General features: G+C 61.6%; 1 protein-coding gene across 1 annotated transcript; it reads left to right on the top strand.

Moving 5' to 3' along the window:
* Positions 1 to 1,420: 1,420 nt before the first annotated feature.
* Positions 1,421 to 23,727, top strand: NCLIV_048300 (hypothetical protein; the record flags this gene model as incomplete). Its single annotated transcript, XM_003884382.1, has 12 exons — positions 1,421 to 8,637; positions 9,273 to 9,345; positions 9,633 to 11,780; positions 12,167 to 12,439; positions 12,576 to 15,327; positions 15,442 to 18,055; positions 18,676 to 18,904; positions 19,277 to 19,326; positions 19,804 to 20,047; positions 20,374 to 22,183; positions 22,706 to 22,919; positions 23,568 to 23,727. 12 exons carry the CDS (start codon positions 1,421 to 1,423, stop codon positions 23,725 to 23,727), a joined length of 17,784 nt encoding a protein of 5,927 aa, XP_003884431.1.
* Positions 23,728 to 25,593: the final 1,866 nt, after the last annotated feature.

Below are 25,593 nucleotides of genomic sequence, written 5' to 3'. Positions count from 1 at the left end.
CTCACCCACGTGGCAGTACCATCCCCTCCAATGTAATTCTGAGACATGGTTCTCGTCTTGTCAAAAGCTCTTCGCGCGGCACCTGCGCGCTTGCCAAGCCGAGTGTCTTCTTAGTTGATGCGCCCCTCGGTGTATCTTCACGTGCTTTGCCGCAGGAGACCCGCATATCCCTGAGATGAGTGAAGCCATTCGCGTGAGAGACGTTCTGCTTTCGAACCAATGCCACGACCTCAACAGTCCCAATTGTGTCTCGTCTCCCGCGTACTGCCGCTTCCTGTCTCTCGGGGGATTCCTTCCCCCCTTTTCGGTCCCTTCGAGAAGTCTCCCTTCCTCGCTGTTTTCCACTCGAGTGGAACCCTTACTGTCGTCCGGTCTTTTGTCTTGAAATGACTCCCACACGAAAACGTGTATCTTCCCTTTCTCTTCCGCTCCGTCCGCTCTCCCCTCCAACCTCCTCGCCACTTCCCTCGCTTTGGCGTGGCGGCTATAAAGCACCCCCCTCGTGAGCGCCGGTGACTCGTCCGGAGTCTTCCACTGTCACTCTGCTGCTCACCGCTTGAGGCAAACGCGTCTTTTTCTCCCGGCTTGTTTTATGACGTGCGCTTGTTTGGAACGCTCCCGCGCCTCCCTCCCGCGCCTTTGTCGTGGCTGCTTTTCCCGCGCACCTTTTTCGGGTTTGACGGCTCCGCGGCCAGCGGCCTCCGTCCCCTCTCTTTCGCTACCGGGAGGCATGTGTTTGACTGCGACTTCGACAAACCCGATTTTACACCTGCATGTTTCTCTCAACCGCGGGAGTCTGAACGGGAGAGCAGTCGCTCTTTGTTTCACAGCGGGGAGTTCTCCCTGTCGTCTCAGTTTCTCGTCCTCGGCATCGTCTCGCACTTTGGTACTGTCTCTGTTTTCGTGGTTGCCGTCAATCCTCCGGTCCGGATTGTGAGTCGCCTGCTCCGATGACATGAGTCGGGCGAGCTCGCAAAAGTCAGTTCTGCTGTCTCGGGTCGCGGGAGCACAGTCTTGTCCAGGAGGCACTTATCCCTGGTGGCCTTCAACAGGGTCACGGGCCGATGGACATCTCGTCAGTTCAGCTTTCCACGTCAAAGCTCCGTTTACTCTTTCGGTCGCCTCTTTTCCCGTGCTCGGGTTCCACGTCCTCAGGGAGATTCGCTCGTGTCCCGCACTCCAGTTCCCGAAGCAGGGGTTTTTTGTACCTTCGAGAGGTGCGAAGCTGGCGCGCCCCCCCTTTTGAGAGAGAAGGTGTTCCGGGTCTCCCCAGTTTCGTCTGATTCCTCTTTTCCCGGCTCTTCCCTTTAGACAACCGCGCGTCGTCGGCTCCCCTCGTTGCCCGGCGCGTCCTGTCCCTTCCTCGGTGGTCGCCCTCCGCAGCGCGCTCTGCTCTCCGGAGAGACAGTTTCGGGCCAACATGGCGGGCGGCTCCATGCAGCGCGCCGCTCGGCAGTCGCGCGGCCGAAGTGGCGGGCGCGCTGGAGGCGGGAATAGCGCGGAAGGAGCCTCGGGCTCCTTCGGCGATCGAGCCGGGTGCAGTGACACTGAGGAAGAACGCTTCTGGATAGAGAAGGACGTGGAATTTTTCAGCGCCATCAATCCCCGGCTTCTGGGTCTTCTCCACCATCACAAGCGCAGCAGCGAGGCCTTTCTTTCGGCGGTTCTTCCCTATCTGCGATCCCGGAGTCAAGGACACGCAGGCGACCGCTCTGCGGGCCGCAACTCCCCCGGTGAACCGTCGCAGGCGTTCGCGCTGAGAGTCCCTGTGGGGGACTTCTTGCGGCGTGGCCGGAAGAGCGGAGACGGCGGCGCTCGCCCGCCTGTCGCCGACGCCTGCGCAGAGGCTGTACAGGACAAAGCTCGCGATGAAGGCGAGCAGACGGCGGACGACAGCCACAAACGCGTGGCATCGTCTCCGCCGTGCCGAAGCCGATCCGCCGAAGAAGCACCGCCAGACCGAGACGCTTCGTCCCACCCCGTCCGTTCCTCTTCGGCTGACGCAGCGGGGGGCAGTCGGAACCTCACAGATGAGGCCAGTTGCCTCTCCGAACGCACGCCACCGCCGTCGCTGTCCCCGCTGCGCCGAAGCACGTCTGCGTCTAGTCTAGACACCCCTCAGTCCGTCCCCGCTGGCGACCAAGCCGGCGAGGCTGCGGTCTCCTTGGGCCTGTCGGCCTCGGCTGCCGCACCCGTGGACGCCGATGTGCCTAGGAATGTTCCGAACACCTCTCGGAGGAGCGCAGCGTCCGATGGCGAGGGCGGCCGATGCGCAGAAACGCGTCCTTCCCTTTCGCCTTCGCGTCTCGCTTCGTCTCGACCTCGGACTTTTGCTCCCTCGCTTCTTCGTTCTGCTGGCCCATCTGTGCCCAACTGTCTCGTGCAGATCTGGCCCCACCACACGGGAAAGATTTCCCTGGAGCGGCCGTCGTACTCGGGGGAGACGGGGAGGATCGTCCGGCACATGTGGCCATCGAATTTGCTTGTTGACTTGGATCCGACAGCGCTGGCTTCCCCGCCTCCTCGGGAGAAGAAAGCGGCTTTGGAGCGAAAGAAACAAGGCGGCCGCTCTCAAGCGCGAACGGCGGGGAGGGTGGAAGGCGAGAAGAAAGAGCGCGAGGAGAGCTGTCTCTCCTCAGAAGCCGAGAAGACGGGCCGTCCAGAGAGTCGCGCCACGAATCGGCTGCCGACGCATTCACTGTTCACCTCTGGCGACTCGCCTGCCGAGTGTGTAGGTTCGAAGGAGATGAGAGGAGACGCTGACGAATCGTCAGCAGGCGACGCTGAACAGGATTCGGCGGCTCCTTGCGCACGCAGGACAGATGCGAATGGCAGTCCGGAAGCAGAGAAGAAAGAATCCCACGAGCGTTCGCGTGGCGGCGCGGGCGGAGGCAGTGACGGGGACCTAGAAGATCACCAGGCGGTGGACGAACATGCAGACGGAGTGACGGAGGAGTTACCAGGTCTAGTAAAACAGGAGACACATCGCGGCAGAGAAGAGGGACTCTGCAGCGGTCGCAAGTCCCCCGGCGGACAGGCAAGCGACTCCTGCAGACTGGACACTGAGGGGAGAGGAGCGGGAGAGACTGGAGACAGCGCCGTGCGGCCTTCCAATCCGCCAGGGGAAGGTGGACGCGCGGGCAAGGCGAGTCGGCGTGGGTCTGTGGAGTGCTGCGAGGCGAGGCCAGCTGGGATTCACTCCACAGGCGAGGACGACAACGGAGAGAATAATGAGGGAGACCGCGAAAAGGTCGCGCAGGACTGCACGTCGCCGGCTCAGCCGAGTCTCTCCAAATGCAGTCAGGGAGGCAGAGAGGAGAGCCTACCGGATGCGGACAAAAGCAGCGAAGGGCTCTATTCGCGTGTGACGTCCGCCACACTGTTGTCAGGAGTGAAGCGGGAAGTCGAAGAGCGAGAAGATGACAGTAAACGGGTGAAGCCCGCGGCCGTGTCGTTGAGCGGGGTCTCGGATGCGAAGGTGAGCCCGAGAAAGGGCTTTGAGAGGACGATCTCCCCCTCGGAAATGTGGAAGCGCGAAGAAGACGAGAAGGAGGCGTTGTGTCTCCAGATGAACAAGAACCGGAGCATTTTCTCTCTCGTTCCCGGGGCGAACGATCCGGTGTTGCTCACCTCTCTCCACGAGCTCCAACTGAATGCACACCTAAAGTACCAGTCTCGGGACTTGACCGTGTTCTCGCATTCTGGCGAAACCCAGCGCCGAGCCGCTTCTGCGCCGCGGGCCGCCAGCCGTCTCGGGTCGTCTGCGTGCGGCGGGGGCCGGGCGGGGCCGAGGAGAGGGCCCATTTTCGACCGCGAGGAGACGGGCGAGGGCGACGTGTTCTCAGCCCCTGCGAGTCCCGCAGGGCGAACGTCTGGAGGCGGAGGCCGCGAGAGACGCCTCGCGCTGGCGGGGCGTCCTCGGCGCAGCAGCGACTCCGAATCCGGTTTCGCTCACTTCCGCCAAGTGGGAACAGACTGCCGGGGGGAGGGCCAGGCACCCGCGAGAAGACGCGACGGCACGTTCGCCCCGCTCCACGAGAAGGCCAGTTCGCGACTTTCTGGGTCTGCGCCTGGCGAGAAAGAGGCGCGGGTGAGCGCGCGGGACCCCAGCGAGAAAGAGAGGAGCCGCCGGAGTAGTCCGGTGGGGCGCGAGGCGAAGGCCGTTCTGGAGGGCGGCGAAGAGGACCTCGGCGAGGCGGGAGCAGACGACTTGTTCGTACCAACCGTCAACAAGAAGTGGAACGGGGCGATGCGTCTTCCTGCCTTCCCTACCTGCAGACCTCCGGATGCCTTCGTCCTCAGCATGTTTGTGCCGCCGAATGTGCGTCCAGCAGACTTCCCCGCGGACACGAACGCCCAAGGAGATGTCTCCGCCTTCCTCGCGGTCGTGATGGAGGCGGCGACGACGACCTCGGCCGACTGGGACGCGCACGCACACGCCCCTGCGCCTGTGGACGGGAGCAACTTCGCTGAGGACTGTGGGGAGGACGGGGAGGCAGAGACCCGAGAGGAGGACGGGGCGAGGGCCTCGACTGCGAAGCTGGTGTCGATGAGTTTGGAGCCTGCCGATCGCGTCTCTCCTCGAGGTTCTAGCTCCCAGGAACCCAGTCGAAATGGGGAGTTCGGCACACTGGTGCGGGATGCGGAAAGGAGTCGCGAGAAGCTGAAGAGCGCAGGGAGTGAGTGTGCGCCCCGACCCGTGAGCGTGCGCCCGGAGGCGGAGCAACACGGCGCTGCGCAGCGGCGAGATCTTTCAAAGGACGGGGGCCAGGTGAAGAGTCCTGGAGGCAGGAGACGGAGACGCTCGAGTTCCACAGGGTCCGGCGGGGAGCGAACGAGCGGGAAGCGCGGCACGTCGAAGGACGAGAAGAAGAGAACGCCAGGAACGGGCCCTCCGGTTCCCCTCCCGCCAAGAAGCAGCACAGGCCGCTTCATGAGACGCGAGAGTCTCCCAGAGACCCAGACAGAGCCGTCGTCGAGCAAACCCCGGGCATCTTTGTCTCCGAGTTCAGCTGCGCTGCTCTTCGCCTCGCCGCGAAAGCGACCGAGGCGACGGCTGCCGCTTCCCACCGTCCTGTCTGGGCCTCTCCCCGCGTGGATTGATTGCGCGGAAGGTCGGCCGGGGCATGCGCCCGTCTCCCAGGGCTCCAGAGGATCCTCCATCCCGCTGAAAGCTTGCGCTCGCGTCTCTGCGTCGCTCGCCTGTTGCGGACCTGTGCAGAGCGCACCAAACGGTGCCTGCGGGGAAGTCGCACCGAGCCCATGCTGGGGGAGACCGGCGTGGCCGGAGAAAACGGTTCCTCCGTTCCATATTTTCGGAAATGGAAACCCCGGGACGTCGGGCGCGAACGGAGAGAGCGCCCGAGGCGGAGATCCCGAGACCTTGTGCTGGGTAGAACCCGCGCGTGAAAAACAGTCTCCACAAGATGCTTCGGCTCGTCCGTCGCCGTCGATCGCATGCCATGCTTCTCCCTCGAAGAACGGACCTCCGTCTTCGCCTTCCTCGGCTGTCTCTGCATCCGAGCGCGGCTTCCCGCCACGTGACGCGGAGGGCGCGGGGCCGTCGCATGCGGCCTCGCCACCGTCAGAATCTGCATGCAGTGGAAGCGGTTCTGGGGCTCCCGCGGCGATCTGTTCGCCTCCGCCTCCAGGCGTCCCTTCGGCTGCACCCTCTGCGCCTTTCTCGATGCGCCCTCCTGTACGGTCTGTCTCCGCGAGTGGGTCATCCTTGTTCTCTTTCCCGGGGCCCGCGCCCGCCCCGTACCCCGCGTCTGCTTCGCCTTACTCTCTGCCGTCGTCGTTCTTTGGGCCACCTTACTGCGGCGCGGGCGTGCCCGTCTCTCCTGTGGCGGCGTCGTACCCTCCAGCTCGCCCGTTTGCCTCTCCCGATGCCCACAACCTCTGCTCGGGCTCTGCGCAGTTCGGCGGCCCAGCGTTTCCCGCGGGCGCCGCCCCATCGTCTCCGGCCTCGTCTTCAGCCCCAACTTCTGAGCCGGCCCCGGGTTCCTCGCCTGGGCCGTGTCCTCTTGCCTGTTACCGTCCGCACCCGTACCCGCCGTTCCCCCCGTGTCCTCCGGGGAAGCCATTTTGTTCGCTGGGCCATCCTTTCAGTCCCTACCCTTCTGGCATGCCTTCGTTTCCACGACCTCCTTGCTTCTCTTCTGCGCCTCCTCGTCCCGGCCACTCGACTCCTTCCTCGTCTTCTTTCCCCTCTGCGCGCCCTTCCACTCCGGGTCCGACCCCGCCCTCTTGTAGCTTTCCGCAGCCGTGTCCCCCCCCGTCTTCCACAACCTCTTCATCTGCCTCTTCGTCATCTTCTTCCTCGTCGTCTGCCTCATCTACCGCCTCGTCCTGTGCACCACCTTCTGTGCCTGTGCCTTCCGGCATCGCCTCGGCGACTCTCTCGTCTTGGCCGTCTTGTGACGCCTCGGGAGTCGCCCCTTCGCCGGGACAATTGGAGGAGGCAAGTGGGGACTTCTCGTCTGGTCCGAAGGGCGGGGACTGGACTCGTCCGTCTTCTCTGCCCCCGTCTGCCTTTCGATTCCCCGCTCCGTCCCTTCCGCCGAGGGTGAGCCCTGGGGACATGGCGCTGGGTGGACCGTCCACGTCTTCGGCTCCCCCTGGGTCTCTTCCGTTCTCTTCCTTCCCTCCGTTCCCGTGTCCTCCTCTCCTGCCACCGGGGCCCGTGGGCGATTGCTTTGGAGATCCCCGCGGGATGGCGCCCAGGGACTTCCCGGCCTTCGGCCTGCGTGCTTCGTCTCCAACGGCCTCGCTGGCCGCTTCTCTCTTTCCGCCGCCGTCGCCCCCTGCGTTCCCAGGCTCGTCTGCTCCGTTCGCGCCGGCGTCACGGTGCGCGTCGTTCATGTCCTTCTGTGCGGAGCCCCAAGCTGTCTCCTCGCCTTCAGCTTCTGGCGAGTCGCTCGCGTCGTGTCTCCCTGCGCCGCCACCGGAGATCCTCGTCCCCCCGTTCTTTGGGGCGAAGTCGTCTCTGAAGCCTTTCCCACCGGCCTGCTGTTTGTATCCTCCAGAAATGGCAGAGAGTTTCCGTTACAGCGAAAAAAGGAAGATGATGGTGCCGTCGGGAGTGCGCCTGGAGCTGCTGCGCGCCCAGATGACGCACGTCGACAGCCGCCACACGTTCTACGCGAATGTGGAGACGGGGAAACGGTTCTTTAGCGAGCGAAGCTTCTTCGAAATCGCAAAGGAGAACGCTCGACGATACGACGCGGGCCTTCAGCCTCTGTCCCTATCGTCGATCACTTCTCCAACTGCCGTCTTCTTCGCGCCTCTCGCTCCGCAGACCGAGGCCGCGTGCTCGGCGTCGCCCAGTTCCCAAGCAGCCTCCGGTGGGAAGAAGGGGGAGACGGGGAAGAAGGACGGAAACGAACAAGAAGAAAGGGAGAAGCGCGAGAGAGAGGAAGAGAGAGGACGAAGGGATCTCGAAGAAAAGATCCGCATTCACATGCACGGCCGGCATCTCGTGCTCATGCTGGAGGCCCCTGCGCACTTGTCAGGCGCCCATCGCGCTATTCCGCTGCCGTGGGAGAAGACCGTGGCGGGCATCTCCTCGCCGTGCCAGGAAAGAGACGGGCGAGACAGTCACTCCCAGGCGCTTGCCGACGCCAGTGAGGTCGACGCGCCTCGCGCAGAAGAGACAGGAAACGAGGTTCCACAGCTCAAGAACCCCGCGTCTACGGCGGGGGGAAGCATGGCGCGCACAGAGGCGCCTGAGGGAAAGGACGAGAAGACAGACTCTGACCGTCTCGCCGCCGTACCCACCTCTACCCTTTCGGCAGGGACAGCGTCTCCGGCCTGTTCTTCCGCGGCGGGGGCTGCGTGCCAAGGGGACTCCGTGGAGGTGTCGGGTGGAGGCGACGGCGCCGTGGGGCCAACGCAGCGAGTGAGCTTGAGCGGTGTGAGCGGCGAGAAGGCGAACAAAGAGAGGAAGGAGGGGACAGGAGATACAGCAGTCACGAAGGAAGATGGAGAGGAACACAACAGAATCCGACTCGAAACAGCAGGCTCTGTCGCGGTCGGAGAGGGCGAGCATGCGGAGAGAGTGTGCCGAACGGGGTGGACCGATGAGGAGCGGCGCAAAGGTGACGGCGGTTTAGGCTGTGAAACAAAGGACGGGAACGGAGAAACGAGAAGAAGCGCGAGAGAACAGAGCGAGGGAGGACAAGGGGGAGAACAGGAAGAACGTCTTGAGAACCCGACAAGGTTTTTGGCTCTGCACGGAGGCGAGAAGGAGAACAGAGGCGAGAACGGTGGTGAAAGTGCAGGGGGCGTCTACGTATCTGTACATGATTCCAATAAGGAACATGACAGCAAGGCGGGAGGCGATGCCGCGGGGCACACGCGCGTCAAGGAAGAGGACGCATCGATGACGGAAAGAGGGCAGCAGAACGAGGCCATGGAAGTGGACGGGAAACAGTCCCAAGAGGAGCCGAGAGAGGAAGAGGAGGACATGGTTGTTTTTTCGAAAAAGAACGAGGCCGCGTGCCCGGACGCAAAGGCGAACAAGGAAGATGAGACGTGCACAGCGAAAGGGAGGCTGATGGCATCGACTGCTTTCGGGACGGAAGTCGAGAACCTCCTCTGGCGCTTCGCAGCTCTGATGGATGAAAAGCGCGCAATGTAAGGCCGGAAAAACGCGGCTCCCCGGACGGTTGCCCTCGCTGAAGTTTTCACTGTGTCTTTATCTCTGTGCTGTTTCCTTGGAGTGCGTTTCACCACCCTGAAGGAGCTTCTGCCTCGATCGCGACGTGTGCAAACGCCGCAGCTGCCGCAGCGGCGCAGGCATGTCGGCTAGGACAGCACACGCTTCTCGACTTGGTGGCCTTTAAAGCGAAAAAGCCTCTTTCGTTCTTTCTATCTCACCTGCCTTTTTCTCTCTTCTCGATGCGATCGTGGCGGTTTTCACGCAGGGAGTTGACGACTCGCAAATGGCGGGAGTCTGATTCGTGGGCGGACTCGCCTTTTAAAGGCGAAGATCCGAAACCCCGGAGGGGGGGGGGTGCCCGAGGGACAGAACGTTCATTTCCAAACGCACGCGCTGTCTAGAAACTGTACATCTAGGTTGTGTGTGTAATGGATTAAAACGACATTTTCAGCTGAAAACACGCTTCTGCGTGCACTTTGTGTTCGGCTTCCTTCTCCCTCGTCAGAGGCAGGGAAAGGGGGCGAACGTTCCAGTGCCGCCTACCCTCCTCTATTCCCTCGCGTTTCGTCTCACATTGTCTTGCGGTGTCTCCTGTCTCCTTTCCGTTCAGGTGCGCGCGACTGCTAGTCTCCATAGAGCGCGAGAAGAGGCCTGACTGGCGAGCGTGGGCGGAAGTCGAGGCTGTAAGTCGGAAGGCCTCCTCAGACCAGGCGCAAGTGCGACAGAGGCGAGGCGTTTTCGCCGCTGGATAGACAAAACGCCGCGTCTTCCCCCGAACACCGACTCCCTGTCTCTCCACGACTTTCCGGTCGCTTGCCACTCGCCTTCATGCCCGTCGCTCTTCTCGTCCCCAGCCGCTTCGTGCGTCTCTCTTTTTCAGAGTTTCTCGACGCCGGTGCCTCGGCCCTGTCTGAACTGCAAAGCAGAACGTAAGCCCTCGGCGTGTCTCTGTGTGTGTGTGTGCTTGCAGCGCATGCTTCGGCACTACATTGAGCAGAGCGCCAAGTCGAGTTTGGACACTCGCCACACGTACACCTTGACTCAGCAGTCGCGAGACATTTTGCGGCTGCGCATCAGCTGCACGTCCAGCGGCCGCCTCCCTCCGGAGTGGGCAGAGCGCGCGCTTTGCACAGTGTGCGGGAGCGGCGAAGACTGGGACGAAGACCCGATCATGTTCTGCGACGGCTGCTACCAGCCAGTCCACTTTCTCTGTCTGGGCCACAGAGCCGTGAGCAGCTACGAGGAATTCGTGAAGGCCTCGACGACGCGGAGACAGCGGCGCGTCGCGCAAGCTGGCGGCGATCAAGGCCTCGCGCCGGCGACTGCGCGCGAGCGGGGCAGTGGCCCGAAACGCGACAAGAAGAAGAGCGAGCGCGCCAAGGACGAGAAGAACAAACCCCGCGGTTCTTCCGGCGAGGCGAGCTCTACGTCTCTCTCTGCGTTTGGGGGCCCGCAGCCGGGACCTCAAGGCCAGATAGACGGCGCGTCGAACGACCCGTGTGCTCAGCGCGCATCTCGTCTCGCTGACGGCGAGGAGCCTTCGGGCGCGAATCCGCCTGCAGACTCCAACCACGCGCGCCGGCCGGTGTGTGGAGCCGGCGGATTCGCCTTCAGGGAAGACGAGGAAGAGTGGCTGTGCCCGGTCTGCGAATGGTTGCGGAAGCAGTTGCCGCAGCTGGACGACGAGCTTGCCCTCGCGGCGATTCGCTTGGCTGCAGGGCCGCGCTCGCTCGGCGAGGCTGCGGAGTGTCGTGGGAGCTACGTGGGATGGCACTTTGAGCGCCTCGAGCGCTTCGACTCCTGGGTCAGGCCCCAGCTTCTCGCGCTGCAGTACGGGGACGGCCGACGCAGAAGAAAGGGCCGAGCGCCAGCGGACTCCGGCGCGCTCGGCCACGGTCGGAAGGACAACCGACACGGCCGACGAGATCGAGGGACCTCCGCCTCCGAGAAGGGCGCCGGATTCGGCTTACATTCGGGCGACGCCGACGGCGTCGCGACTCTCCACGCGAACGGCGCGTACTCCGTCCAGGAACTTCTGGCGTGGCCGGCCGTGCGGGTCGTCGCCGATGGCGGCGGCTTGTGCGCGAACGCCGCCCAGAGCAGCCGGAGCAGCACGAGTCGCGGGAGTGCGGCGGGGCGCGGGCCGGGGGCGTTCGGCGACACCGCGGGCGCGCAAGGCGACGGCTCGGGCCTCGCGCTTCGGACGGAGAAAGACGACCAGGAAGGCCGATTCCGAAAAGCGGAGTCGGAAGAGGGTGGGAGCCGGCCAGGCGTTCGCGGCGCAGGACCGAAGGGCTGCATTTCTTCGCTCGCGCAGACGATGCTCGGCGCCCGGATGTTGCCGGCCTGGGCGACAGACGAAGAGGCCGCGAGAAGTTCGAGTCGGGGCTCCGCAGAGCGTGGCGAGTTCTCCGCCGCAGGCGACGGCCGGCGACTCGGAGGGGGGCGCCTGGGAGACAGATCCGCAGAGCTCGAGGATGAATTGCGGAGAGGCAAGGGAGAAGAAGAGCTCGGGAGAGATTCCTGGAGCCGCCCGTTCTCTGCCGACACCGGAGGGCCTTCCGCTGGCAAAGGCGGCCGAGAGAGACACGCCGCCGGCGTCTCTTCCTTGGCCGCCCCTGAGGACGCAACCCCGGCGGTGGACTACATCCGAAGGGTGCCGTACACTTTCTCCGATTCCTCCGGAGACGAGGGGCCTTCAGGAAAGGATGGAGACACGCCAATTCTCTTCTGTCAATACACCGCAGGGAGCCCGACAGCTTCGAGTCCCTCGTCGAGCGCAGCCCGTCGGACGCCGACGCAAGAGGACATGCAGACAGGGCCCTTCGCCGTTTCTCGTGAGGGGCCACCGTCGAACAAATTCTCTCCATTTTCGTCCTTTTCGCCATCGTGCGGAATGCGCCACAACGCCCACGCCGGCGGCTTCTCTCCGAGCAGTGGCGAACCGGGGGCGACTCTGACGAGCAAGAACTACTGCAGCAAGGATCCCCGACGACGATGTGTCGTCCGCGTCTTCCCCGTCCCTGGCCTCAGTGTCGTCTTGCGCATTCCCGTCTGTGCTCTCTGCGGCTACGACGCCTTCTGCCGCGGGGGCGGACCTGCAAGGAAATCCGACAAGGTCAGTTGTTTGTCCCGAGTCTCCTTTCTCTCCCTTCACATTTCATCTCCCTCCTCGTGTCTCCGAGTCCCGACTGCTGGACTTTTCTTGTCCATAGTCATCTGTTCCCGTGGGTATACGGCTGGGAAGGCTGTGCACACCGACCTCGCACGCAGGTGCGTGTGATCTTGCATTTGAGGATCTGTCGCCGTGTCTCGCTGCGACTGTACGGTGTGGGCAACTCTTTGTTCGTCTCTCCTGCGTTTTCCCGTCTTTCACTTGACGGGTCCGCCAGCCTGCGCGCTTTCGTGTTTTCTCGTCGCGTCTCGCCTGGCGCCCGTCGCGCCCCTGAATTCTTTCACTTGCCTCTTTTCCATCTTCTTTTCGCCCGCTTCTTGCCTCTTCAGAAGGGGGTGTGGACGCACTTGCGCTGCGCCCTGAGCCTGAACGCGACAGTCACGGACCGCGTCAGTTACGAGGCGGACGAGTCCCGCAGCAGACTTCGGTGTCTCTTCTGCCACTACCAAGGCCCCGCCCCGGGGCAGTGCGGCCACGCAGGCTGCCAGCGAACGTACCACGTCAGCTGCGCGACGGCGACGCCTGGCTGCATGGTCGACTGGGACATGGGACGCCCTGTCATCTTCTGCAGTCAGCATGCAAAGAACAAGGCGCCGACTCTGGTGAGGAGCGGGAAAGGTCGCGGGGAAGGAAGAAGCAGCGGCGACACTGGTGTCAGTGTCCGCTAGGTTCGACTGGTTTTTGCTGTCTGCTTAGGTTCTTGCTCCGCGGACTGGTTTGTGTATGTGCGCCTTGCAGATTCTCCGGAAATTCCAGGCGAACCGCGAACGGGAAGCAGTGAAACGCCGCGAGGAAGACCTACCCGGCGAGTGGAAGTTCGGGAACGGGAAGGGACACTTGGGGATCACCCTCCAGTCGCTTTTGTTTCCGAGCTACGACGGCCTGTGCGACGTTTTCGCAGACCTTCTGGGACTCCCTGCGCTTCGTTTGCCGGCGCTGGGCCCCGCCGACGCGGAGACGCCTCAGCGCCTCGAGGGCGGGGCGAGCCTCTCGGGAGCGCAAAGGAGCGACGAGGGCGAAGGCAGAGAGTGCCCGGGCGTTCGCCTATCGAAGGAGACGGGGATGGCCGCGAAAGAGCCGGAGCAGAGAACGGAGACTGAACGGGAAGCCAAGACGAGCAGAAAAGGGGAAGGCGAAAAGGAAGAAGAGAGTGCCGCAGACAGCAACCTGGCGAGAAGACAGCCCGTCTCGGGGGATGCCGGCGACCAGGACGACGAAGAGGAAGGGCGGTTCGCGAGGAAACCGTCATGTCGGAGACGGCGGCGCGTAGAAGACAGCGACGCTGAGGAAGATCTTGGCGGAGAAGAGAAAGAGAAAGCACAGGAACTGAGCCGCGTTGGCGGCAAAGCCACAGAGGCCTCGTTCGACACAACAGCCCGTGAGTGTGTGATGGATGGCGCCTTCCCCGAACAGGCGAAGGAAGCTGTCGAGGCAGGAAGAAGCATGGACAAGAGTGACGGAGACACTTGTGCGTCGGAGGGGCGGTCGCCAAAGAACGCCGGGTCAGGTGTAGGTTTCGGCCCACGTGACCGCGGCGCTCGCGTGGAAGAACAGGGAGGAGAAGGGAGCGAGAAAGCAGTAAAGGCGGTGGGAGTCCAGGAAAGCAAAGTAGAATGTTCGAGCAGCGCGAGGGGGGCTCTGCTGGAGAACTCTGGCAGTGGTGCGTCTGAGAAAAGCGCCTTCGCTGCGGCAGATGCAAGGGCCGAGGCCGAGAGTCAGTCGCTTGACGCGTCGGAAAGTGAACCCCCACATGCGTCTTTTGCCGCCCATGCGAGGAGCCAACAACCTCACGAAGAGGCCCAGTGTTCTCCTCTCCTTGCAGCTTCTTCAGGGGACGCGACGAGCGCCGGCGGAAACGTGAGCGCGTCGGGCGTGGTGAAAGTACGTGGAGGCGAGGAGAGAGACAGCGAAGCGCGAGGCGGTCTCGAACGCACAGAAGAGGGAGACGGACGGAGCGACGGAGCGCAACCGGACACGGCGAAAGAAAGTGGGAACCTTCCAGTTGACGACTTGCGCGCTCCAGCCGCTGCGAGTGAATCCAGATCTTTTTCGGGCCTGCAGAAGGTCGAGGAAGAGAACGGACAGCAGAGGACGCAGGGAACCTCTTGCGCGGGGCAGTGCGCCGCGCCACTGGATGCCTGGACGTGCTCCGCGTCCGGTGCGATGAAACCGACTGTCGCCGCATCTGCCGCGGAGGAGCAAGGCGGGGCGGAAAACGTTCCTGCGGGGACTTCGCCGTCCTCACCGAGTTCCTGTTCTCACGAACGGGGCCTGCCTGTCTCTTCCGATTTGCTCCGCGAAGACGCAGGCCGCAGCGGGGAGGTCCCGGTGTCTCCTCCGGCGGCCCAAGCCGAGAAATGTCCTGCGGATGCCGCCCCGGCGAAGGCCCGAGAGAGCGAAGAACCGCACGGCGAAGAGAGAGAGAAGACCACGGAACGCAGAGATTCGCTTTCGGTGGGAAACGGCGAGGACGCGTGGGGCGCGGCGGGGGGTGATGGAGATATGCAGAGCTCGTCAAAAGGACAGAAGGGAAATAGTGAGGCGGCCGGTCTTGATCAAGCAGACGCCGCGTGCCCCGTATCTACGGCGCGAGCCCCAGCAGCCGGCGCGTCTGGGGACGAGAGTGGGCTCGGCCGGGACGGAGACGGCGGAGCGGTGAGCGCAGAGCGAGGCGAATGGTTCGCGGAAAGCGAATCAAAGGCCGAGACGACTCATCTGTCTCTTCCCTTGCGACCTGACGAATGCGCGCCAGCAGCGTCTGCGCGGCGTTTCGAGGGAACGGACGACCGCTGTCTCTCCAACGGCCCGACGCCTTCGACCGCGGGTGTCTCCGCGCGTGTTTCTTCGTGTGACTCCGGAGACCGCACGGAGGGCAAAGACGGCCAGACTATGGAAGGGCATCTGAGCCAGTGGAAGGCCTGCGCGGCGCGAGGCGGCGGTCTGTCTCTAGCGGGAGAAGGTGGGAGCCTCAGAGAACAGCGTGGAGTCTCGGAAGACTGCGTGGGTCTCTCGGCCGCGTCTTCTCTCCCAGATGTGGACAGCAGCGCGTCACGCCGTCTGGACGCAAACAGCCCGGTTCTCCCACACGCTGCCCGAGACCTCGACTCCTTCGCAGCTTCGTATCCGCAAAATGGCGTCTCCAGGGCGGCCTCGGGGCAAGGGGAAGGCCTTCCCGCGGTTCCGGAGCTCGCCCCCCCGTTCTGTCACACCGGCGGTCTGGACTCCCTGCAGCGTCCCCGCGCGCCGACGCTCCCTTTGTCTCGGGGCGACTGGGGCGAGGCGAGCTTTTTCTCTGCTTCGGGCGGCGGCTCGAGCTCGGCGAACGCGCCGCCTTCGAGCACCGGCGACCCGCCGCCGCCGCACCGGAAGCGCCGGGGCAGGCCCCCGCTGGCGCGTCGGTCTCAGGGGGCGACGCATCAGGATGCGATGAAACGACACGCGGACCGAGAGAGACTCTCTTCCTACCTGGCTTCGAAAAATGCTTCTGCTGGTGAGTGCTGTGCCCCGTTTTTGTCCGCAGTGGTCAGCAAGTGTTCGCAGGCTGATCGTGCGTCACGGACTCTTTGCGCGCATTCCTTCTGTGCCCGTTTCCTTTTCTCTGCAGGCGGACTGTCTCGTGGGCCTCTGGACCTCGGAGGCGCGTGTGGCGACAAGCGACGGAGCAGTTTCCATCTCGCGGGGCGCGGGGCGCCGAACCTGCCTGAGCGGGGGCCAGGAGGGCGATTTCTGCCGCGCGGCCATCGCGAAAACAGTGCGCAGACGCCAGGGTCGGACGCCGGGTCGGGCAGATTTTACCAGAAACAGCGCCCAGGGTCACTCTCCGAGTTCGCCCAGGTCGGGGGGGACAGGCGCGTCGGGGACTCCGAAGACGAGAGCGAGAACGCGCAGCACGAGAACCGTGAACTTCAGGCCCGCGAGGAGGCGCTGTATCAGCAGCGCATGCGTCAGATGCAAATTCTTTTCCAGCTCCAGACGCTCGCGCGAGAGCGCCACCGGAAGCTTCTGGGCAACGACTTTGAACTCACGGGACTCCTCGGGTCAGACGCGGGGGCCCTGGGCCTCGGGTACCCCCTGCAGGCCGGGGCGGGCTTTCCGCTTAGTCCCCTGCACGGCAACTCCCCCTCGAACTTCTTCGCGAAGCGTGTCCCTCGTTTGCTCGACTCGGCCGCCGCGCTCGCCGTCCGGCGTACCTCCACGATTGACTCGGCGGCGACTGCCGGTGAGCAGGCGCGAAGCGGCGCGCCAGGAGAAGCCGGGCGGGACGGGGCAGCTGAGGAGAGTGCAGAGGGGCGAAGTGTGGGGCGCGAGGAGGGCGAAGCCGAAGAGAAGAAAGACAGCGTTTCCACGCAAGGTGCCTGCGACATTTCAGCTTCTTCCGGGTTGGCGGAGGTCGAGGGCGAGGCTGCGAACAGGGGAAAGGTAACTTTGCGGAGAGACGGGTCCGCATGCAGCGGCTCGTTGCTCGCGTCTTTTTCGTCGCCTGTGGACTTCCTGCGTTTGACCACAATCAAAGACTGGGGTTTGCCGCACCACACCGGGGACGAGAAGCTCTTCAAATGTGCTTTTGAGGAGACCAAGGCGGCAGACGTTCTCGGTGTTGACACATACGACCGCTTCCTGGCTCGGCAAGGCGTCCAGAACGTGGCGCGTCTCCTCGATGCAGTCGTGGACCTCCTGCTGTTCTTCCTTCTCCGGGGCGTCTACTGCGCCGGACCGTCGACCGCGCTCCTGGCGGCTCTCGGCGAAGGCAAAGCTCCGGCTGCCGCTCCTTCGCGACCCCCCAGTCTCGCCCTGGCTCTCGAGGCACCGTCTGCGGGCGAGCGAGCGACGCGAAAGGCGACGGAGGAGAGGCAAGAAGACGCGGAGCGGCCCACCCTTCCCGCCTGCGACGAAGAGCCGCTGTGTGCGCTCATCGACGCGGTTCGCCAGCTCGGCCGAGGTGCGGAGCTGGACTTCTGGAGCGAGGCACAGCCGGCGGCGAGACCGAAGGAAGAAAGCGCCTCGGACAGCTCGGGAGTCGCGCGGAAGCACGTCGGCCTGAAGCCGGAAGCGCCAGGCAGGCAGAGTGCGGAACCGGGCGGCGATCCGGCGACCTCAACACGGTCTGCTGAGGACTCGACCAAGGCGTTTTTAAACCGGGTTCGGCACTTCAATCGCCAACAAGAGGACTACATCACGGTGTGCTCTCTGTGTGGCGCGTTGGGCAAGAACAGCCGCGCAGCCAAGACGGGAGTCTTTTCGGTCCCCGATTCGCCGTCCGGGTCTTCTGAGAGCCCGAGCGGCGTGGCGTACGTGTCCAGCGCGTTCTCCTCGCGGACCTGCGCAGCGTCCGTTGTCGATTTGCTGACTTGTCGATGCTGCAACGTGCGCGTCTGTCGGGCGTGCTGGGCCCAGACCGGTCGGGACGCCCCGCCGTCCTTCGCGGTCGCCTGCCTCGCTTCGGGGTCTCTCCCGACGAAGGCGTCCTCGCAGCCGGCGTCTCTCGGAGGTGCGTCGTCCGCGTTTCTCTACTCAAGGTACGGCGCGTCGAGCTACGCAAACAGCGAAGCAGCTGCGCGGGCCGGGAGACTCCAGAGAAGGCGCGCCTGGAAGGCCACCGAGGAAGACGATACGGACGAGGAAGGAGACGAGGGCAAGGGTCGCGTGTCCTGGGCGCTGTCGGGGAAGCGTCACCGGGGCGCGAAAGAGGGGTTTGCGGGGCGCCGAGAGCGCGAGAGAGAGGAGAAAGACGAGGACGAAGGCGCAGAGCGAGATGAGAAGACAGACCAGGAGAGACATCGGCGAGACGAGCAGGACGCGAAGGGCGCAGAGACGCTCAAGGGAGCGGCGGGCGACGGCGACCGAGATCGCGAGGCGAGCAGAAAGAGAGCTCTGTTCTCCGACGCGCAGGACCAAGAAGATCGACGTCTCGAGGAAGACGAGGAAGACGCCCTCGAGTTGAGACGCGGAAGCCGAACGAAAAGCGAGAAGAGCGCCGTGTCGACGATGGCGACGCGCCGACGCCCGAACGCCTCAGGAGACAGAGAAAACGAGAAGAAAGCAGAGAGACAGAACGAAGAAGAGTCCGACTGGACGTGTCTGAGATGCGAAGCTGTTCTCAATGCATGCACACCTTTCCCCGCGACGCGATGCATTCTGTGCTCGCGGATCGACGGCCTGCTGGTCCGGCGAATCCCCGAGGACACCCCAAGTCTCACAAGCAACCGAAAAACTGGCGGGTAAGCTTCACAAAGCCAAACGACACTACCGGTTTTCAGAAAGACTAATACATATATATATATATATATATATATATGGATATGTATGTATATATGCATATGTATATGTATGTATATATATATATATATATATACAGATGTGGAGGTAGGAGATGAATAGGAGCAGGTGGCGAGCCTGGTGTCTGGCGTCATTTCAGGGGAGCCCAAGGTTGAAAGCGTGCAAATGACACAGAGGTCTTGACGGGTTCTGCCGTCCGTTAGAAGCCTGCACATCCCAAAATCGGTCTGATTCCTGCAGACGTTTTCGTCTGCGCAGGTGTATATGTATCGAGATGAATTTGGACATCCAAGTGTGCTACAAGAATCGCGGGTTGTGTGTGCGTGTGCGGTGGTGTGGGGTGTTTTATGGCGGGTTCTGGAGACTCGCCCTTTCGTGGGTTTTGGACCCGTTGACGCTTAGAGCCGGAGTAGAGAGAGGCAAGGCGGGCATTTGTCGTTTCGTCTTTTCGGCGATCCAAGGAGACTGGGTAGAGGGTTGACAGCCCTCTGCGCGTTTTCCCTAACGTGTCCCGGTTACGCGTTCATTGACTGCGCCGCGCATTTCGCCACCTGTCTTTCAGGACAAGCGTCAGCTCGAGCTTCGCGAGCGCCTCCGGGCGGCAGAACTCACAGAGCGCGGCGCATGCACATCCGGCGGACCCGCCGGCGGACCGGAAAGAAGAACAGTGGGTGCACTGGCTGTGCGCAGAATGGCTGGTCCCCAGTCGACTCGCGGCGACCGCCTCGGAGAACATTCGGAGCATCCCCAAGCAGGCCTTTGAGAAACCGTGTCTGTACTGCGGCATCCAGGTACGCCAGGCCTCTGCGCGTGTAGATACAGCAGAGAAACACACGCAAGAAATTTCCCTTCGCCTTGTCGACTGCTCTGTCGTCTTCTCGGCCTAGCGTGGCGAGACGCCGCGCTGCGGCCGGCTCCAGGGGCAGCAGAGCGAGATTGGGGCGAGCACATGCCGCGGAGGGCCACAGTTGGAAACGCATGCACACCCACACGGAGGGAACAGCAGGGACTCGAAGGTGGCGCGAGACACCGGTCGATTTGGTCCCCTCAGACGGTGGGACACAGGAGCGCTGTGGTGTCGGGAATTTTTTCGGCTGCACGGCCTTTCGCGCTTTCTTCTCGCGGACCAATGGGCTTCATGTGTCTCCCGTGTGGATGTGCAGCAAGGGGCGACGCTGGCCTGTTGTTCCAACGGATTCCGTTGCTCGGCGAGGTAAGGACCAGTCTCGAAAAAGAGGGAAAGGAGCTTGCAGAGAGGCGGAGGACAACAAAACAGCGAAGCATACATCGTCCAGTGCTCCTCTGTGTTTCGTGGTCGGTCTGGGAGCTTCGCCGCGCGCTCTGGCCGCCGGTGGAGATTGCGGTTCGACGCATAACAACCTACATGTGTCCAGCTTCCACAAAGGCGAAGCGTGTGCAGATTGCGAGGGGATCCCCACACTCCTCGGTGGCTCTCAAGTCGTCCGTCCACCCATGCTAATCGTCTCCATACTCTACTGTCACACACATAGGTAACCGCATATATATATATATATATATATATATATACATATATACACATATATATGCGTCTATATACACATTTGTGTATATTCGGGTTTGTGTATGAAAGTGTGACCGGCGCGGGGAATAGAGTCTGGGTTAGAAGACACAAAGTGAGTGTGTGGTTTGCGTTGCTTGTTCTCTTCAGTTTCCACGTTTCGTGTGCTCGTCAACTGGGTTGCCGCATGGAGACTCAACGACGGTCCTTAGATCAGCAGATTCATCGCGCCTACTGTTTGGAGCACACAACGCAAATGAATCGGAAACTGCTGCAGCAGCGCCTGGCGTCTCACAAACCTTTCGCCCTTCCGCAGCGCAAGGACACGTGGGATTTGAATCGGTTCTTTGACCCCCTTCAGCTCCTTATCACTGACCCCATTCGGTCAATCACGGTACGCCTCCACCATATATATATATATATATATATATATAGATAGATAGATAGATAGATAGATAGATAGATAGATAGATAGATAGATATAGATACGTTTCTTGGACTGCTTCGCCAAACGTGTAGAGATGTGTCTGTAGCCTGTTTTCAAGCATTCATTTCTACCTCCTTCTGTAGGGATTGTGTGCGTCCGTCCAGCTTCTATCTTCTTTGGTTCGGAGTGGGTTTCTGCTCGCGCTCATTTGTCGCGTTTGTGAGGTTGATCGCGCGCGCGTCGCCTGAAGGGGTTTCGCGGGTATCTCGGCTGGGCCTCTGTTTTCCTTGCAGTCGCTCTTCCTGGTCGGAATTCAGCTGGAGCGTGCGCCGCCGCCGGCGCTGCCGTCGTTCGCTGCGTTCATGACACCGGCGGCCTTGAAGATGCTCGGCGAGAAGCGGCGCGAGCGGCTGTCTCACGTGGAATGGAAGAAGGGCGAAAAGGAGAAGCGTGGCCGCGAGGACTTTGACGGCGCGACGAAAGGAAGTCGCCTCGATCGCGAAGACGCGGTCGGGTCTGCCCATCCCAGGTTGGGGTCTGGTAGAAGAGAAGAGGAAGACGGCTCGTCTGGGAACGCGGAAGATAAGGATGGGTTCTTCGAGGCCGCGCGCGAGAGGAAGAAGCAGCGCCACGACCTGGCAGACGGTCTGACGGGGAAGAGGGCGGGGAGCGGCTCGTCGCGGTGGCCAGGAGACCGGCATGGCGGGAGCAGCCTCCAGAGCGACGCGGAAGGCAGCCCGTCAGGTGATCCGCTGCTCACCCCGGGTCCGCCGAGTCCGATGCATCTGGAGGAACAGAGGGAACTGTACTGCACGGGGGTTGCGATATGCGACGCTCTGTACAAGCAAAGCCGCGCCTTCGAAGAAGAAGCCCTCGAGCTGCCGTCGCCTTCCGCTGAGGCAGACGCGGCCCGCGCGTTGTTCGCCTCCGAGCCTGCCACGCCGGAGTCGCGGGAGAGACGCAGCTGGCTCTGTGGGTACGATGTGACCGACGGCCTGATGGACGAGCACGAGCAGACAACGGCGGGGCGGTCGAGTCGGGGCAGCACGAGTCTCGAGCGCGGCCGAGGAGGCTCTGCATGCGAGCCGGGCGCGAAGCGCAGGCGGGTCTCCGTTTCGGGAGGGCCGGGGGCTGCGGTGTCTCCTGGCGAGGCCGCGTCGAAGGAAAGAAGCGCGCCTTCGTTCCTGACGCGAAGCGGCCTACGCTCTCTGTCAGGCTCGCATGCGTCGCACTTCGGAGAGTCGGAAGGCCGGGCAAGGCAGTCCGCGACTCCTCTGGACTGCGAGAAGCGGGTGATTGATCCCGCGCGGTTGACGTGGTCTCCGCAAGAGTCGCTTCGGCGCCCGAGTTTCCTGGCGCGTCCGGGGCTCGACTTGTTCACTCTGCAGGACGGCGAGGTGCTGCCCGAACCGGCTCTCACGTTCTCGACAGACTCCGAGGCACAGCCCAGCGAGAAGGGCCAAAGGCACGCCGGCGCAGAGTGCAGGAACGCGGCAGGCGCAGGCACCGCCCAGAGCGAGAAAGACAGTCGGACATCTCCAGACGGATCTGTCGCGTGCTCGCACCCTGAAACGCGCACAAGCGCGTCACCGTCGCCGCCCACGCCTGAAGCCGACTCGCCCCTCACCTCAGCGTCGCTGGCCTCTTCCACCTTTCCTTGTGAGACCGAGTCTCTCGTGATGCCTCCGTACCTCTTGCGAGGGAGAGCCGTGGACCTGCCGCAGCTGGCCCGAGGCGTGTGCGCCGCTGCGTCTGCGAGCGCAAGGCTCGCGAGCGAGAGTTGGTACCGAGGCATCAGCGCCGCAGCCTCCGTGGCTGTGGCGCACGCCGTTCAGGCTGTGTCGCGTGGACGCTTGGCGAAAGGCGAGCAGGGACAGTTCGAAACAGAAGGCGAAGAAGCGACAGATCAAGCAGGCGCAGCTGGAGAAAAACAGGAATGCGACCAAGCAGTCCTCGACGTCCTCGCCACAAACCTGCAAATCGGCCCGCCTGGACAAGTCCAAGGAGAGAAACAACCGATCTTTTGCCCCATATGCAAAGGCATGTATAACGAGTTGCCCGACGGCGGCCCTGGAGACGGCTTCGCCTGGGTCGGATGCGACTGTGAGTGGCATGCGAGAGCCGAGAGACCCGGGAGAGGGGCGAGCGCTACGGGGCGCGAAAGAGAAGTGAAGAGAGCAGGAAAGGAAAGCAAATCGGACGGACAGGAAGTCGCAGGGGCCGGGAGCGCGTAGAGAACGGCGACAGCAAGTGGAGGAACCAGAGCTACCCGCGGGAGAAGAGAGGGACAAGAGACTGTCTGTGAGAAGACCCGCAAGATCTAACGAAAAGCAGGGGTGGAGAGAGATCACGAAGAGTGCAACTGCAAGGGACATGCGGAAGAAGAGTCTAGGTTGACCTCAAAAAAAAGAAGTGAAGAACGGGATGCCAGAGAAGCAGGAACGTCAAACCACCGAAGCGATGTCTGTGGTTTTAGGCCCAAACAGCAGACTGGTGTCACGTAGGCAGCTTCAAGAGCAGATGCGCAGGCAAACACGGGTCCCCGATCTGTCAATGGAACCGTTTTTTCGCTCCTCGATTTTCCCAGGAATTTCCTTTTCTTCTGTCTTGCCCTATTGCGTGCAGGCTGCGAGCGCTGGTACCACTGGACTTGCTCGGGTTTCAACGAAGAAAATCCACCGCCGGACGACTGCGATTGGATTTGCTGGTTTTGCACCGTCAAGATTCGCAAGGAGGAACAGGAGAGAGAGAGACAAGCACATGGCCTGCAGTCGAAGGATAAAAAACCGGGGACAAAGCATTCCCGATCTCGGCCTCCGCTCAGGAAAAGAGATCGATCGTAAGTCTTGAGGGACGCAGGCTTCACTGTATATAAAAATATATGTTGCGGTTCGGTAAATAGGCGAGGGGACACCTTGGGTATGAAGATCCCGCGTGCGGGAAGGGTAGAAATTCTTCTTAGCTTGAAGTCGCGAAGCCCCGCTCTGTCGATTTTCTTTTCTCCATTTCTCGCCTCCTTCGTTCAAAGAAGACGAGTTACGTGTGTCGACCCCCTGTTTTCTCTCCTGCCATTTTTGTCAACGTCGGGGCATGCAGGGGCTGAGACGGCGTTTGCATCTTCGGGAATTCAAGAGTGCGTTTCGGAGTCGAAGATTCGTTACAGAGCTGCCTGCAGGTGTGATGTGGTCTGCCGTCTATACACGACTGGGCAGAGTATGCGAGTGTCGCCTCCGGATCGCGTTTTCTGTGTCGCACCTTTCCTTTCCGTCTCAGAAAACGATAAGCGGAGCAGAACGAATACTTTTCCGCCGGCCCTGAACCGCAAGAGGTACAGCCTTTTGTTAGCACGGGACGCACCAGCTGTTCGCGGAATGCGGAAACAAAACCTGGGTTTTCGAGATGTCACGGCAACCGAGGGTTTCATTGAGGGACGATGGACGGGGTGGGAATCGCGCCGTGCGTGCTCCGGGGTCTTTTTTTTTTCTAGCCCGCGTTGGCGAACCGTTTTCTCGGTAATGGATGTGCACAAGGGATGCGCATCTGAGGAATCGTTGGTCTCGCAGTTTTCTTTCGGCTATTGCGTGTTGTCTGCCGTCTATCTCCATCCGCCCTGCGAAAATGATAGAGCCTATGAAAGCTGCGTGTAACGAAAGCCTCAAATAGAACCCACGTGTGGACTCCGATATCGTGAGAAATTGCGCAGGTTGAGGAGACGGTCGATTATGACTGTTGCGGGATGAGAGCTCTCACTTTTTTGCGCGGGTATTTTTCCCGGCTCCCGGAGCACTCACTTCGAACTCTCTGAGGTCGCTTTGCACAGACCTCGACGCACGGCGTACAAAAATAGTGACAACAAACCAAGCCTAAAGGACACCAGCTGAGCTTCTGCCACGCAATATCTTATTCCCTCTATCGCTGTGAAACACACTCCCGTGTGGGTCCAGGATCGGAACCCACATCTGCCATGAAAGGACGGTCGCTTGTCTTCCACTAAGAACGAGTGTCGCGCAAGTCAGTGACAACTCATGTGACAAAGACGCTATCGTCAACCGGAGGCAAAAGCCAAGGGATCCTTGAGGACCGGATATAATGTAGCCTCACACGTGCAAGCTCAACTGGACGCAGAAGCGTATCGTCGCATATATGACGATCGACGGACACACTGCGGTACCGTCGGCAATCGAGGCTTCTGAGGTTCGCGCCTCCCTTCCTGTCACCGGCGCTGATGATTTGTGCAAGCCTAAGTGGGAAAGAGGGTATGCGCTGGGGCCACTACGCTTGTACCCGAGGGACGATTAATTGCCGTGGCGTGCGTACTCGAGTAAGCCAATCGTCTAGAAAGGAGGGAAACTTGGATCTCCAACCTTCAACCCTGTGGCAGTGCGACAGAGGACACTGCCGTGGTTGCCGGAAGAAGCTGGTAGAGTCAGCCCCGGCCTGACTGGTGGTTCCCGATCGAGTAAGAAGACTGATGAGCGACTCTTTGGCTTCCTGCTCTAAAATCTAAATGCATCGTATAACTGGTTTCTTATTCGAAGGTCAGCAGGAGAATGATGACCCGTTTGTGGGAAATTGGAATTCTGGTGTAGATGAGGACGACACAAGCATGCCTATCCGACTAACTGGGAAACTGAGAAGCACAGTCGTGGGAAGCATCCGTGCTGAGACTCGAGGACACTTAGCTTTGCACTGCTCCACTTAGCGTGACTCTCTATCGAGACAGGTGACTACTGAGTGGTGCGAAGGGTTTACTCATCGGGTTCGACGAGCATTCTGCCGCAGGCTAACAACGAAAGCAGCGAATCCGGGAGTGAGCACTAAATGGCGCCGTCTTACGTCTGCTCCATCAAAATAAATAAGAGTTAAAACCAGCAAACACCACCCGTTCTTCGTCCGTGGTTGATGCGGTGGATTCGGACACACAGACGACCTCCATGCGAAATGCGCTCGGTCACATGTCCGGCGTGACATGTTAGTTTGTCATCTTCCGTTGCCTGCAGCCTCTTTCAGATTGTTTCCCATGTCCTTCTTTCTAAGAGTTACATTCGCTCGTCCCATAAACCAGGTGTTTCCGTTGTCCTTTATGACCCCCCGTTCGACGCGTGGGTCAGAAGAGACAGGACACCGCAAACGGGCCTCTCTAGGCTTTCGTTTTGTGGAGTGCAGTGGAAGAACCGCTTCCGAAAAAAAGTTGACTTTCTGCAACTCACCGTTCTCACAACAGATCTCAAGCCTGTGGCGGCAGAACGGTTTGTCGAAAAGCATGTCTTTGTTCCCAGTTACACGGCGGTGACGCTGACGGACGTACGAGTCGCCGAGCCATCTGCAGGAGACAGCGCCGCAGTCCGGGCAAAAGAATGCGAGGTTTTCCTCCGTTCCTTTCAGCATCCTGTACAGGTTTTGAGTTCTCCTTCGGTTTTACAGAGAGGGAAACGTAGGCTCGCCACATCCTCCTACGATACCCGTCTCCTAGCGGACGTAGCTGCTGCGCTTTTGTGCACCGGGAGTCACCG

The sequence above is a fragment of the Neospora caninum genome, chromosome X (assembly GCF_000208865.1).
Source record: "Neospora caninum Liverpool complete genome, chromosome X".
Classification (NCBI taxonomy): Eukaryota; Apicomplexa; class Conoidasida; order Eucoccidiorida; family Sarcocystidae; genus Neospora; species Neospora caninum.
The sequence above is the reverse complement of the archived record's forward strand: the minus strand, read 5'-3'. Positions and strand labels throughout refer to the sequence as shown.